General features: G+C 67.4%; 2 protein-coding genes across 5 annotated transcripts; one reads left to right on the plus strand and one right to left on the minus strand.

Annotated features, from left to right (window-relative positions):
• The first annotated feature begins 6267 nt into the window (after positions 1 to 6267).
• POLR2H (RNA polymerase II, I and III subunit H) lies at positions 6268 to 8690 on the plus strand. 4 transcript variants are annotated; one of them, XM_075716587.1, is made up of 5 exons: positions 6268 to 6362; positions 6897 to 6980; positions 7713 to 7806; positions 7956 to 8039; positions 8166 to 8690. In XM_075716587.1, exons 1-5 carry the CDS (start codon positions 6290 to 6292, stop codon positions 8281 to 8283), a joined length of 453 nt encoding a protein of 150 aa, XP_075572702.1. In that variant the 5' UTR covers positions 6268 to 6289; the 3' UTR covers positions 8284 to 8690. The 4 variants fall into 4 exon arrangements, with proteins under 4 accessions (XP_075572702.1, XP_075572704.1, XP_075572703.1 ...); XM_075716589.1 differs by lacking the exon at positions 7956 to 8039; XM_075716588.1 differs by lacking the exon at positions 6897 to 6980.
• A 704-nt stretch (positions 8691 to 9394) lies between these two features.
• On the minus strand, positions 9395 to 11195 carry THPO (thrombopoietin). The gene is made up of 5 exons (XM_075716837.1): positions 11183 to 11195; positions 10212 to 10339; positions 10027 to 10113; positions 9648 to 9812; positions 9395 to 9541 (listed from the first exon to the last, which is right to left on the minus strand). Exons 1-5 carry the CDS (start codon positions 11193 to 11195, stop codon positions 9395 to 9397), a joined length of 540 nt encoding a protein of 179 aa, XP_075572952.1.
• Between the last annotated feature and the right edge of the window lie 3347 nt (positions 11196 to 14542).

Consider the following 14542-nt stretch of genomic DNA (forward strand, 5'->3'; position numbering starts at 1 on the left):
AGATTTATGGGGCTTCCTGGGCGGAAGCTTATTTCGGGACCACTCATTTCAGCAGCAGCTTCATGGCACGCGAGGAGAGGTGCAAGGGGACGCAGCTGGGATGCGGGTGGGGATGCGGGGTGCTGGGGAAGGGGAGGGCAGGCAGAGGGGGCACGGAGAGTGGGAAAGGGACGGGCAGGGAAAGGGAAGGGGAAGGCAGCAACGCCCGGAGGCTGCTGACGCAAGGCCAAGCCCCGGGCTGGAGGGAAGAGCCTGCCCCGAGCAGCCCCGCCACCGGCTTGGCCACAGGAGGGGACCACGGGCACCCCATGGAGGCACCCTGGGCTGGCCCAGTGGGGATGGACTGGGGTGCTGCAGGGACGGGTCTGGGGTGGGGATTTGGGCAGGGGGGAACGGGGTTTGGTCAGGACACTGCTGCCTGCCTCTGCTTCTAATTTAGCTGATCCTCGCCCCGATCCCCGCAGCTCCCTAATCTGTTTGTCTTTCAAAGCCGTTAAGTTAATTCAGAGCCCAGCAAAATCCCCCAGCTCTAATCCCAGCCCGCACTCCGGCTTGGCTGGGTTCAGCTCAGTGGGTCTGGCCAGGGCACGGCAGGCAGCTGCCGGACGCTGCCGGTGCCGGGCACAGAGCCCCTCTCCACGCAGAGGAGCAGGGACCCGCTCCTGCAGGCTCCCAGCCCCGGCTCCCACAGCCCCCAGATCCCTCCCGGGGCCGGGTGCCGCTAAGGGCCATCGCGGGGACAGGCGGGCGTGATGACAGCTGGGGAGATGGCCTGTCCCTCCGCCAGCCCGGCCGGGCACCCGGCCCTGCTCCCGAGAGGTGTCGCGGAAAAACCGACGTCAGCATCAGCCCGGAGGAATTTGGCCCCCCTGGCCCATCCGGGCTGGGGACGGGGACGGGGACAGGGGCCTCTGCCATGCACCACCGCAGTCTGGAGCAGGGCAATGGAGGGGGGAAGGCTATAAGCCCCCTTCCTTGCTGTACCCTTTCCCGGGGCTGGGAGCATCCAGAGGGTCTGGGAGTATGCCTGGGGTACAGCCGTTGTCCCCGCTCCCTGTAGGCACGTGCCCCTCCATGCCCTGAGTGCAGAGAACAGCCAGCTCGTGACACTGGTGACACCCCCTGCGCCAGCCAGGGCTGGTGGTTGGGGTTTATTTCCCCAGAAGCTCATTTTTTCACCCAGGGCCTCAGCAGCGGGGGGTAATGGGCTAATCTCTTCCCAGAGCCCCCCCGGGGCTTCTGGTATGGCTGTAGCCATGCTGTCCCCTCTGTCCCCCACCGCACAGGATGTGGCTGGTGGTCCCCGGGGGGTCAGTGGTGATGGGGAAGCTGTCGAGACATGGTGACACCCCCCCAGCCGCCCCCATGCTGGGGACCCTGGCATCCTGCTCCCCTCCCCCAGCCATGCCACCCTCCATCATCTCCTCGTTCCCAGCCTGGAAATTGGTGGTCCGGTGACAGACGGGCTCATTAACAGCTTAATTCCTTGGCTTTGTCTCTTCCTGCCTGACCCGCAGCCCAGGTGGGGACAAACCCAGCAGGGTGCAGGGTTGGACACCCCGAGGCCACTGCACCCCATCGCTGCACCCCACAGGGACACCCGCGGAGCCGGAAGGAGAGCACACGTGTGCACACGCGTGTGCAACACACACCGGCAGGCAGCACTGCCCTGGCCAGCCCCACGCAGCCTCAGCTCCCCAACATTGGGGTGCATGGGGGAGAACCCCATCCCTGGGCATGGCGACGGTGCCACCCCGCCCCTTGCCCTGCCACCCGCAGCGATGCCACCGGGGCGGGTGCCCACAGGTGCCGGCAGCTGCCCACCCTCCTGTCCTCGCCCTACCCTTGTTTGCTCCCGTAACGGTGGCGGCTTTTCGGCTCCTTTGTGCCAGCAGATAACAGGGGCCACCTTCGCCTCTGAAGCACCGTCCGGCTGCCCAAGCACCGCTGCCACCCCGCAGCCCAAACCAGGCAGCGGGCAGGGGTGCAAGCGGTGGGTGTGAACAAGGGGTGCAGGCAGGGAAGCAGGCAGAGGCATGGGTGCAGGCAAGGGGTATGGGTGGGAATGCAGGCAGGGATGTGTGGCAGTACAGGCAGCATTGCAAGCAGTGGGTATGGACACGGTGTGCAGGCAGGGGTGCGGGCAGGTTTCCCAGCCCCACTGCTCCTCTGCTTCTGCCCTTGGGTGCACATCGCAGCCCAAGAACCTGTCCTCAGCACCCCCTCATCCGGGCAGTGCCCAAAATCACGTCTCCCGTCCCCCTCCCCGGCAAAGGCAGCCGGACGCAGCCCACAAATGGCTGATGTGGGGCCCCCAAAGGCTGCCCCACCGGATGGAGGCCTGGCCGCGTTTCAAAGGCACGCTTGTGTTGTATAATTTATCGGCAGGAGATAACAGCCAAGCAGCTAACGAGGAGTGGGGGCTGCACCCCGCTCCGGGGAGCCTGGCACCACAGGCACTGGGGCTGCCGGGACTCGCCATGCTGGGGGCGTGGGCACCTCCCCAGCCACAGCAGGACAGGGGGACCACCCCCCCGCAGTGGGTCCCATTTTGCACTGGGATGTTTTGGAGGTGCCCCAAGGCAGGGGCAGAGACGGTGCCACCCTGTGCCCTGCTTTGGGGGCACCGGCTGGGTGCTTCCCCCGCTCCCCACCGGGTACGCCTGCCCCAGCCACCCCAGCGCACAGAGACCCCGAGGGCTAGGGCACAACCAGAGCAAGGGCAGCCTGGGCTCAGCCTTTGGGGGGCTCTTCACCCCCAGAGATTTATGGCCTGGGTGCCCCCCGCAGCCCAGCACGGAGCGGGGGCAGCAGGCATGGAGGAGCCCCAGGGTAGGGGAGGACTGGTCCCATGGGCACCGGGGCAGCGCCTGGCGCCAGATCTGGGGAGGGTTTGTTTAACCCCAGATAAGGAGGCGACGCCAGGCACCTGGCTGGCAAACCAGCGCTCCTGAGGCAATGGCAGCAAAGGCAGTGCCAACCCCCCCAGCGCCCGCTGGCACGCACCCCGGGACCATCTGCTCACCCCCCGGCAGCACGGGGCTGGCATTAACTGGGCACATGGGTCCCTCTGGCCACCCACGCTCCTGTGGCACAGCACAGCATGGCACGGCACAGCACGGCACGGGGTTGGCGAGGCAGTGGGCACACAGGCAGAGCCAGGGCAGATGGGGACATGGTGCAGGGAAAAGCAGGGTGCCCCATCCTCTGCCAATCCCGGCCAGATTTATGCCAGGGCCAGCCCCGCCCGGCCAGTCCTGCCCCACGGGCTGCCTGGGCGCGGGGCCGAGGAGGGGGCTTGGCACGACAGCCATGCTGCACAGCCAGCCCCCGGGGGCTCGGGACCGTGCCAGGCTCCTGCTGCCACCCCGGCCCCGTGGCATCTGGGGGGCTCCTGGAAACCTGCCCCCCACCCCACCCTCCACCAGCTGGCTCTACGGGTGGCTGCGTGCCCATGATCCCGGTGCGGGGCCGTGCCCGCCTGCACCCAGGGTCGGGGCTCAGCTGTGCCCTGGTCCCGCAAGGGCAGGGAGACAGACGGTGCTGCCGGCTGCAGGGGCGGTGGGCAGCAGCATCCCTGGGGGGCTGCCTCGCCGGCTGGCCAGCACAGCCCAGGCTGCCTGCTGGTGTGCACCGAGCGTGCCAGGTCTCAGCAAGGGCAGGCAGGGCCAGCCGGGTGGGATAAGCCCAGGGCGAAGCCTTTGTGTCACCCTGCAGTGGCCCTGCGAGCGCCCAAGCAGAGGGCACAGCCGTGCCAGGGACCCCAGCCTGAATTGCACCAGGCTCCCAGCGGGTACCCGAACAACAGCCCCGGGGCCCCATGCTACCCTGCCGTGGCCGGCTGGCCCTGCCTGGTGGGTCACATCCCTCCAGTGCAGCATCCTGGGGATGCTGAAGGGGACAACTGGTCAGACTGGTGAGCCTGGCTGGGGTTTGGGGGTCCCCCTCCAGCTCACCCCGGGGGTGCTCTGCCATGCTCAGTGTGCTGCTGCCACCCCCTGGCAACGTGCACAGCCCCGGGTGCCTCCCAGAGCCCTCCACGCAGGGGTGCCCAGCCGCTGCACCCCCCACAGTGGGCAGGGGCACCCTGGGGTGCAGGATGCCAGGGAGGGTGCAGGGAGCTCGTGGGGGGGGGGGGGCTCACACCCCACACCTTGCACCGGGTGGGGGGCCTGGGCATGGCCCCACACATGGCCCCACACTCAGGCAGGAGGTTTGTGCCCCCCCGCCCCAGGGTGCGCAGAGCGGGGAGGGGGCACGGGGCTGGGCGGGGGGGTCACCCACCCAGACGATGATTAGAAGGAGCCGAGGTTACGTCCCAGCGCATTAAGGCTGTCCCTGTTGAGTGCCACCGCCGCGGGGTGACCCCGCCATGAACCGCCCGTGTGTGTGCCCCCCCCAACAGGCCACCAGCCCCCTCGCACCAGCAGCCCCCCGTCACGCCAGCGGGGATGCGCCGGCACCATGTCGCGGGGGGAACACGCGGTGGAGAGGTCACAGCTGGGTGGGCCTGTGTACCGTAGACATCTTGTGACGGGCATCCCGGCGCGGATGCTGGGGGCACCTTGGCGCCGGGTACCACCCCGAGCCACGTCCCGGAGATGTCCGGCTCCCAGGGACTCTGTCTATGCAGCCACCTCGCTGGGGGCACCGGGGCCGCGCACGGGCACCTGTGTCCTGTAGAAGTCCCCGCTCACGGCCTCACGGTCCTCAGCGAGCTGCTGGCATATGGCAGCCACGCGGTGCCATGCCGCCCGCCTTCCCCGGTCCCCATCAAAGCGGGGCACCGGCACCCGCCACCCACCTCCGTGCCAGCCCCCTGGGTGCCACGTCCAGGTGGGCACCCCCTGCCCAAATGGGGCGCAGGGTCCCCGCTGCCACGTCTCGCCCAAGCCAGGGACAAATCGGGTAAGGCAGGCCGGCGGCGGCATTTGGGTGCCGGGGGGGCCCAGGGCTGAACTCTCCACCCCGTGCCGGTGGCTCCCGACCAGATGCCAGGCGTGCGAGCACCCCGTGGCGCCCGGACGCGTGAGCCGCCCCCGGCCCTGCCAGCCCCCCCGCTCCCCTCACGGTTCATCGGCAGGACACGGGTGACGGCCGTCGCCCGTCCCTCCCCCGCGTGCCTGGCGTGGGAGGGGGTCGGAGCCGGCGGGGGCTGCAGCTCCCCGGCCCCATCGCTGGCTGAGTCTGCGCAGCTCATGACACTGATGCCCAGCTGCGGCCGGGGGGCGCGGGTGAAGCCCGTCTGTCCCACGCCTCGGGGGGGGGGGGGGGGGGCTGCCAGGCCCCCCGTGGGGCAGCTCGCACCCCCCCCGGCGGGGGCCGCTGGCTGGGGCGGCTCCGGGCCGGGGCCCGCCCGTGGCCGTGGGGGAGGCCGTGGCGTGCGCGGCTCCGTGCGGTGCCATCCGCGGCCTCGCAGCTCCCTCTGCCGGCACCCGGCCGGGCCAGGCCCCGCGGCACCGGCATCCCCGGGGGGCGGTCCAAGCGCCGGAGCCCCTCCCGGCGACAGGCTCCGCGGGACCCTCCGGGGCCAGCCCACAGCGCTCCGGCCTCGCCAGGGGCCCTGGCAGCCCCCCATTGCGGTGCACTTCCCTCCGCAGCGAGCCCCCCGCTATGCACCCCCACTGCTCTGCACCCCCCCGCAATGCCCCCCCGCAATACGCCCCCATTGCAATGCCCCCTCTTGTAATGCCCCCCACTGCGATACACCCCCGCTGCTGTGCACCCCCATTGCAATGCCCCCCCACTGCAATGCACCCCCCAATGCAGTACGCCCCCATTGCAATGCCCCTCGTTGCAATGCCCCCCATTGCAGTGCCCCCATCTCGCCGCTCCCCATTACAGTGCCCCCCCCGATTGCAACGCACCCCCACTGCAGTGCGCACCCACCCCACTGCAGTGCCCCCCAATCTCACCGCCCCCCTTTGCAGTGCCCCCCCGCAATCGTAGCGCCCCCCCAGCCGCAGTGCCCCCGCCAGCCCCGGCCCCGGGGGTGCCAGACTGTTGACCCAGCCGGGAATCCGCCGCGGGCCGGGTGCTCGGCGCTGCACAGCGCGGCCCGGGCTGCAGCCCACGGCGGGGGGGGAGGGGGGAACCGGGGACGGCGGGCACTAGGGCCGCGGGGACACCCGCCGCCGGCCGGCAGCAGTGCGCGGGCGCGGGAATCGCCCCGCCCACCCTGAAGCTGCTTCCGCCCTGCGGCGGAAGGACGCCTGCCTGGCGGCGCGCGGCGGAAGTGCGGGCGCGTCATCGGCCAGCGCCGGGGGGAGCGGGACGCGGAGCCGCCGCCATGGCTGGGATCCTCTTCGAGGACATCTTCGACGTGAAGGACATCGACCCCGAGGGCAAAAAGTTCGACCGCGGTGAGTGGGGCCCCGCGCCGCGCCCCCCGCCCGCCCGGGCCCGGCTGCTCCCCGCCGGGCCCCCGCCCGGGCCTGCGCCGCCTCAGGCCGGGGCTGCTCGGCTCTGCCCTCCCGCGGGGCCCCGTGCCCTCCCTCGGCCCGGCCTGCCCCCTCCGTCTGTCGCGGTCTGCCCTCTGCCCTTCCTGCCGATGGTGGCCCCTGTGCCCCGTCCTTTCGCCACCGTCTGGCATCGACCCCTCCGTATGCTGCCGTACCCCGGTGCGCCCGGCTTCCCCAGCCAGGGGTGTGTGCCTGCGGCCCCCGCTATGCTCCATTTCTCACCTCACCCTGTCCCTCTCCCTGCCCATGCGCGCCTCACTGTGCTGCCAGGTTCTGGCAACCATCCCCAAGCCCTGTGTGCCCATTCCCCCAAATAGCTTGGGTGCCGGTCCGGGGTGGGGTGGAACAAGAATGGCCTGGCCCGAGGACCGTGCTCCCACCCAGCCCCTGGGGGTCTTCTCTGTCCTTCTGTCCTGACTCTGCCACTTTCCCCAGTGTCCCGCCTGCACTGTGAGAGCGAGTCCTTCAAGATGGACCTCATCCTGGATGTGAACATCCAGATCTACCCCGTGGACCTTGGTAAGCTATTAGGCTGCTAGTCCAGTATGGGCCGGGATGAGGCGAGGTTAGAGAGGCACATGCTGGTGCTCGGAGGAGGGAGGCTGAGTCTGCTCAGGAATGAGCTGTCTCAGACTTTCTTGGGCCACTGTGCACCCCCAAGGTTGCAGGAAGTGCTGGGCACTCTCACTGTGCTGGGGATGAGCTGGATTCTGGTTCGTCTCACTGTGAGATTTGTTTGTGCTCATCTCTGGCTTATTCCCCAGAGATGCTGTCTAGTGAAACTGCCTCAGGTGGTGGCAGCTAAGCTTTAAGGGAGACCTTTTGAAATGAGCTGTTGTGGCTAAATGTATTAAATGGGTGAAAAAGAAAGTCTTACTCTCAGTAAAGTGCAGAAGGGCTGGAACTGGTGCTGCAGGGTCTTGCATACCTGCCCAGGGCCCAGCCAAGCCCTTTGGGACTCTCCCCGCAAATCTCTTGCTGTGTCCCATGAAAACACCAGCAGCGGCATCCTGGTGGCACTGGTCTCCTCCATGGTGGGGACCAACGTCTGTGGGAAATGGGGAGACAGGGCATCCAGTGTGATCTTTTCCTCGTTCCCCATAATCCTGTTGGAGGACTGAACACAGGGATGGGGCTTTGTGCCAAACCTGCCAGGGCGGTTCCTTGCCACCACCCCGAGATCTGCTGTGGTTGCTGCTGCTCTGGCTGTGCCCCCTGCCTTCTCACCTCTTCTCTGCTCTCTCCTCCCAGGTGACAAATTCCGCCTGGTCATCGCCAGCACCTTGTACGAAGATGGCACCCTGGATGACGGCGAGTATAACCCCACGGACGACAGGCCGTCCAGGTACAGGGGTCCAGCCGGGACCCGCGTGGGGGTGGATGAGGGAAAAGGTGAAGTGCTGAGGGGCTGCGAGGTACCTTCTCCCAGAGGACGCTCAGCTGGGGGAACACGCGGGTTTGACTCTTCTCTGAGCTCCCACATTCCCATCGCAGGGCGGACCAGTTCGAGTACGTGATGTACGGCAAGGTGTACAGGATCGAAGGGGATGAGACCTCCACGGAGGCAGCCACGCGCCTGTGAGTGCCTGTCGGCGGGAGTGGGGGGCCGTGGTGCCCTGGGGTGGTGTGGGGGAGGCACTGGGATCCCAGCCCAGGTCTCCCGTGGGATTCCCCACTCTCACTGCTCCTCTTCTCCTACCCCAGCTCTGCCTACGTGTCCTACGGGGGGCTGCTCATGCGGCTGCAGGGAGACGCAAACAACCTGCATGGGTTTGAAGTGGACTCTCGAGTTTACCTGCTGATGAAGAAGCTGGCCTTCTAGGAGACCTCCTGCCTCCATGGGCTGCTCCAGAGACATTCTGCTAGCAAGCAAACGGGAGCCCTGTGACCCCAAATCCTGCCCCAGCATCCACGCTGCCTGGCCCCTCCGGAGCTGGGGATGAGGGAGCAGTCCTCCTCCTCGTGCTGGCCTCTTCTGACTCGTGCTGGGATCCGCAGCCCCCTCCTGTGTGGAGTGAGGAGCCTAAGGGCCGAGTGGAGACTGTGCTGGGTGCTCTGCGGTCCTGCCTGCAGGGCGTCTCTTCCCACCTCTGCCTTCCTGTGCTTCAAAAGCAGGTGCAGCCCCGGCTCTGGCCAGGGGCAGCGGGACAGGGACGGCCACCTGTCTACTTCAGAGCTGGGGACTGCTTCTGAAGGAGCCATCATGAGGCAGGCTGGGCTTATTCTTGATTAAACTGGGATGTGTTTTTTAGATCTGGCTCTGCTGGCTGAGAGATGAGGCTGACAGGGAGCAGGTATACCTGTGTGGGGGCAAAGCGGGGGGCCTGTTCTGCTTTCCCAAAAGACGGGCAGCCCAAACCTGCCCCAGGCTCTTCTCTGCCACCCATCTGGGCATGGTGCACGCTGGGGCTAGGGAGAGGCAGGTGGGTGCGGGGGGCAAGGAGTGGAAGCTGACATCCCCGAGTGGGTTTTGGCGCCCGACGGAGCCCGTCGGCCCTGCAGAGCTGGCGGCTACCGCGGGAGGGAGCTGGGCACTGGGGAGAGACCCGGAGCAGGGCCCTGAGGGGCTGCCTCTTGCTGAGGCCCCTGGGGGGTGCGGTCCCCCTGCCAGGGCCACAGCAGGGGGGAAAGGAGGACACAAGCAACGCTCTAGAAAAATAGCTCTTTAATTGTAAAGCATTCACAGTAGAGGGGTCTGCCTGGGCGGGAGCAGGGCCTGTGCCTGCTGGCACACGGGGGCTGCTGCTGTCTGTCTTGGTGGGCTGCGCAGTCGCTGAAAGCTTGAGGAGCAGGAGCCAACCCTTTCCCTGCAGGCACCTTCCTGGGCACCCAGAGCGCAGCTCAGTGTCCGGCAGGATTGCTCGCACGTGGGATTGGGGGTGAGCCCTGTGCGCAGCCTCACTGGGCCCTGTACCGGGGGTCTCTGCCACCCCCTAGCCCTGCTTGCACAAGTCCTTGGCCAGGTCGTGGAAGAAGAAGCGCAGCTTGCCCTGCACCAGCTGCCGGTAGGTGAGGAAGATGCTGGTGACGTGGGTCTGTTCCATGGAGCGTGGGGAGCAGCCTGGCTCCCAGGGTCCTGCCTAAGGGGTGAGAGTGGGACAGTGGGGGTGACAAAGCCATCGTACCCAGCCCAGCGCAGCCGGTACCTGCGCCGGGGTGGCCTGGCTCGCGTCAGGGAGGCCTCACCTCCCAGCTGAAGGTCTGCAGGAGCAGGAGGAAGGAGTTGGCGTGTCTGTGAAGCTGGCTCAGCTGCCTGGCCCCGCACTCCTGGGTCACTTGGCCCTGGGCCCCCACCACGGCACCCACCAGCAGTGCCAGGTCACAGAGGATCTCTTGCCGCTTGGTCTCGTTCTGGGGGAGCAGGCAGTGAGAGGGCTGGCTCGCAGGCCCAATTTATTCCTTTGCCCACCCCAGGTCTAAATGGGGTCCTCCACCCCCCTGTGCCACCAGGTGTGCCCACAAGGCATCTTGTTCAGCATTTCTGGTGCCTGTGCCAACCCGGGGGCTCCTTCTCCAGCCCCATGGGCACCCCTGGTGCCAGCACCATGCTCCCAGCCCCTCTCACCGATTTGGATTTCCACTGCTGGAGGCTGACATCCACCAAGGGCAGCACTATGGGGCAGCTGAGTGCGGGCAGTGCCTGGCACTGGCCCTAGGGGGGAGAGGAGATGCCGAGGTGAGATACCAGGAGTTGTGCCCGTCCCTGGCCTTGGGTTTTGGGGCAGTGGGGGGGGGTGACTGTATCCTTACCACTCTCTTCTCCATGTCCTTGGCCTCCCCAATGTACTTCTGGATGAGTCTGTTGTCGCAGACCAGCCGCGTTGGGCTGGCATGGCCCTCTTCCATGTGCAGGAAGAAGGATGTGAGGAGGAGCAGTCCTGGGGGAGACAGGGTTATCTTGGGCACCATGCCACCCTCCCAGGGCAGCTCCAGCCCAGGGCTGTGCCTGCACCAGTGACCCCTCACCCCAGCCCTGTGGTGGTTGTAGGGGTCAGGGGGAGATCTAGGGGGGCTGAGGAGGGCCTGGTGCTGCCCTCCGGTCAGTCAGTGCAGGTGCCCGGTGCTCGCTGGGGAGAGCTGGGGTTTCCATGCTGGTGGTGTGTGCTGAAGGGCTGCTGTGCCCAGATTTTTTTGTCTCTGCTGCAGGCAGGAAGCAGAGCCGTGCTCCCTGCGCAGACCAGGGCCAGCCCTCCGGATCTGTGCCAGGAGCGGCTTCAGGCATCACGTGCGCTTCGGGGAATCCCTGCCTGTAACATCCCACAGCGTACGTCTGCTCCTCGCCGCTGCTCTGGCCGAGGGCTTGCCTGCTGGCACTGCCTTCCCCAGCGCTGCCAGCACGCTGCTGCCCTGGACACCTCTCGGCTGGGCGGCTGCCATGCCCGCTGTCTGCCCATCCTGGCGACAGGCATCTCCTCTCCAACAGCCCTCTGTGCATCCACCTGCCTCACTGCCTGCCTTGGTGTTACACCTGTCCCCAAAAGCCCTCAGCACAGCCTGTTTCCCTAGGACGGGCACGGAGAGATGCCCAGCTGCCCTTGCGTGCCGGTAGCGGCCAGGTCCGACCAAACCGGAGCCACCCTTGGGGTTTGCTGCCCACCTGTGGGGCTCACCTCTTGGGGTGCCCATGTGGGGGATGCTCTGGCCAGGCCGGCACGGTGCTTGCTGCCAATGTGTTGCCCCTTCCTGCTCGCTCCCGTCCCCCCTTTTAACCACACACTCACTGTTCAGCTCCATGCTCAGCTGGGGGCTTCGGCCCTGCATCTTCCACCGTGGGGCCAGCGGCTGCTCCCTGGCTCCCGTCCCCCTTCCATGGAGGGCGGCTGTGGCGCGGGCTCCCCGCGAGCCGCTCAGCCGGGACAGAGGGCCAGGGGCCAGGAGCGCCCCCGGGGCGGCACGGCACGGCTCTCTGGCTCCGGCCTGGCCGCCCAGCCGAGGCAGCGCGATTTCCTGTTGTGTTGCCGCTGACCTTCGAGCAAAATCGCAGCGGGGGCCCCGGGCCCGGGGGACGGCTTCCTGCCTCCAGCCGCTTCCTCCCTTGGCTCAGGGCACGGGAAGGGCGTCCCCAGGGCACCTTCTGGGGCTGCTCACCTGCCCCTGGCCTGAGCACGCAGCTGCCAGCACCTTGGTGGTCAGTGCCTTGGCTGTGCCTGTCCCGGGGGTGAAGGTGGCACTTGGACCTGCAGAAGAGATGGCATCGGTGACCCTGCGCTGGGTGGCCCTGGGACCATCAGCCCTGATGGGGTCCTGCTCCCGGCTGCGGCAGCCAGGCACGAAGGCCACCAAAAACCCTCACCCAGAGGTGGACCTCATTCCTGTTCACCTTCACCCAGAGGTGGAACCAAGAACAGTTACCCTCTCCCAGATGTGGACCACAACCCTGGGACCCTTGCCCAGAGGTGGACCCCATCCTTGGGGATCCTCACCCAAAAAGTGGATGCCATCCTTGGGGTTCCTCACCCAAAGGTGGACCCCAACCTCAGTGACCCTCACCCAGAAGTGGGCTCCAACCCCTGCATCCGTCACCCAGAGGCGACTCAGGGCTCTGGAGATCCCTGGCAGGGCTGCAGTGCGCGAGGACCCCTCTGAGCTGGGGAGGGTGATGGAGCATGGGGGCCTGGCTGGCATGCAGCCCTGGGGCTGTTTCACCAGGGGTATTGTTTGGGGGGGGCGGGTGAAGCACCCATGGACACTCCCTCCCTGGGTGGGAGAAGCACCAGGGATCTGCCCAGTGCCAGGCCCTGGCACGGCCATGACCCAGCCCCCCCAGGGCACTCTGGCCTGCTGCGGGGGGCGGGGGGGGGTAGGTGTGCACCCCCCCATACCCATGCATACATGCACATGTGTGTCTGTATGGCACACACGTACACACCCCCCGTGTGCACCCGTAGACCTATGCGTGCACATGCGCACTTCCCATGGCATGTGTCGGGGTGCATGCTCAGCTAATCCCCAGGGCTGGGCAGCCCCCTGCACGCTTCCTTTTCGGGGGGGACCCCCCAGCGGGACCCCCCCAGACTACATCCTCTTGCCCCCGTCTCCCCGCAGCCTGCCTGTTTCCCTTTCACACCCCTGCTCTCGCACGCTCCCACCCCTGTCCCTGCAGCCGGCGATTCCCGGCAGCGCCTGGCTGAGTGACAACAGGCAGAGTAAACACCTCAGCCCCGCTCTGCCTGCCCTGCGCCCCGCTCGGCCCCTGGCAGCCCACCTTGCGGGTCGCGGGGTGCCCGGACGGGGGTTCCGGCGGGTGCCACGGCTCCGGAGACAAGGCTGGCAGACCAAATCGCCTGTGGCACCGCTGGTGGCAGCAGGAGCCGCGAGCGCTGGGGTCAAACACCGCTGGGCTTCCCCTGCGCGGCCATGCCCCGTCTCTGCGGACGTGACAAGCTGCAAACGCGCCCCGCCGGCACCCTCGGCCTCCTGGCCAGCGCTGGCCCCGCTCCCGCCACCGTCCTCACGCCAGCCCCTGCTGTGCCCGGGTCCCTGTCCTTCCCTGGGTGCAAAACCCTTCGCGATGCTGGGCCTGAACTGCGGTTCCCTTCTTGCCCTCATAATTAGGCAAATGAACCCGCTGGGGGAAACTTGAGGGCAGCTGGTACTTGGGAAGATGCCTGATGGACCCCAGTGGGCCCCGTAGCACCCCAAGTTGCCTAAAATAGCCCCTTCACTCCAAAATGCTCCTTTTTAGCCTTGCCAGAAGCTGGTGGGCAGCAGGAGTCCATGCCCATGGGCAGCCTGGTGTTCTGCTGGGAAGGGCAACGCAAGCATTTGCTGCCCATGCCGGGGGGGCAGAGGGGGATGTGGGGGGAGCCCCTGCTGCTGGCCCGCCATGTTTCCCCCAGCCCAAAGCCAGGGATGCTGTGTGCCCTGGAGGGAGGGGAGTGGGGCAGCGCGTGGGGCTCAGGGACCCCAGAGGGGCATGGGGGCTGCAGCCGGGGCAGGCAGGGGTCTGGCAGGGGGCAGGAAGCCGGGTGGGGGCCGCAGGGCTGCACAGCTGGCCGGATCCCGGTGCCAAGTTTCCCACCTCTCCTTACAGGGTGCAAAGTGTCGGGAATCCCGCTGCGGGGGGCAGCCGTTCGCACCCACTTCACCAAGGTGCCAAGGGCAGCCGGAGGTGCCAGGTGGCAGGGGGGCCGGGGGGGGCAACCACGGGCCGGTGGCACAGTGGCTGTCCCTGCCGGCCACCCAGATGTGCCCGGTGGTCATCCCCAGCATGTCAGCACAAGGCGGGGGGGGGCATGGGAAACAAACCTGGGCTTCCAGGGATGGGGAGGGGGGGTCCCAGCCCCCTTTGAAGCCCCCATAAAAGGGTCCAGCATAAAGGGAGGAGAAAGTCAAAGGAACAAAGAGAGTGGCTAATCCCGGCGTGAGCAAACAGCCCCGTTTGCTCAGGGCCCAGCTGGCCCCGGGGCCAGGGAAAGGAGCACAGCGGGGCTCTGGGGGTGCCAGGCAGCGGGGGACCCTTTACCCACGCTGGCCTCCTCCCTGAGCGCGGGCAGCCCCTGGGAGCTGGGTGCCCCCTGCCCGCTCCGGGCTTTTTTTTTACATTTGCAAATTGCCAATAAACATCCGTGGGCAAATCCCACTCCCCACGCCCTCCGCACGCTGCACCGCTCCCTGGCAGCCTGTCACGGCAAGGCAGCACGGCACTGCAAAGGGGCACTTTGGCTGGGGTGCCACAGCTCGGGGGTGAAGGCTGGCAGAGTTTCCCGCACTTTTCCCAATTCCTGGCAGGCCACACGCTGCCCGGCACCCCGGCATGAAGTCCCCCGTGCTGCCTGGAGGATGCCCATGGGCAAACCCTCCAGCTGCTGCCTTGCACCAGGGCAGCTTGTGCCAGTGGCCCCGCTGGCATCCAGGGAGACCCCGCCGTGCCCCCTTCCCCCATCCTGCTCCTCAGCTGAGCTCCCCACCCTGATGGGGGACACGGGGGGTGCCAGGAGGGCACCTCGTCCCTCTCCCTCCATCCCGCAGGGCGGCGAAGGGGTTAATGCCAGGCGGCCGAGCCGCAGGTGGGCGCAAGAATGAAATTCCTTCTCGCCGTCCTGCGAAGTCTGGGCACAAATATTTGCCTGCATGTCCGG

Source organism: Pelecanus crispus, chromosome 9 (genome assembly GCF_030463565.1).
Source record: "Pelecanus crispus isolate bPelCri1 chromosome 9, bPelCri1.pri, whole genome shotgun sequence".
NCBI classification, from domain to species: Eukaryota; Metazoa; Chordata; class Aves; order Pelecaniformes; family Pelecanidae; genus Pelecanus; species Pelecanus crispus.

What these genes read in the sequence shown, in the direction of transcription:
- POLR2H (XM_075716587.1), top strand. Translation starts at nt 6,290, where the DNA reads ATGGCTGGGATCCTCTTCGAGGACATCTTCGACGTGAAGGACATCGAC. An exon ending in GGGCAAAAAGTTCGACCGCG is followed by an intron (nt 6,363 to 6,896) that starts GTGAGTGGGGCC and finishes CACTTTCCCCAG; the next exon opens with TGTCCCGCCTGCACTGTGAG. An exon ending in ACGGACGACAGGCCGTCCAG is followed by an intron (nt 7,807 to 7,955) that starts GTACAGGGGTCC and finishes TTCCCATCGCAG; the next exon opens with GGCGGACCAGTTCGAGTACG.
- THPO (XM_075716837.1), bottom strand. An exon ending in AGGACATGGAGAAGAGAGTG is followed by an intron (nt 10,114 to 10,211) that starts GTAAGGATACAG and finishes TCTCCCCCCTAG; the next exon opens with GGCCAGTGCCAGGCACTGCC. An exon ending in TGCAGACCTTCAGCTGGGAG is followed by an intron (nt 9,542 to 9,647) that starts GTGAGGCCTCCC and finishes CTCACCCCTTAG; the next exon opens with GCAGGACCCTGGGAGCCAGG.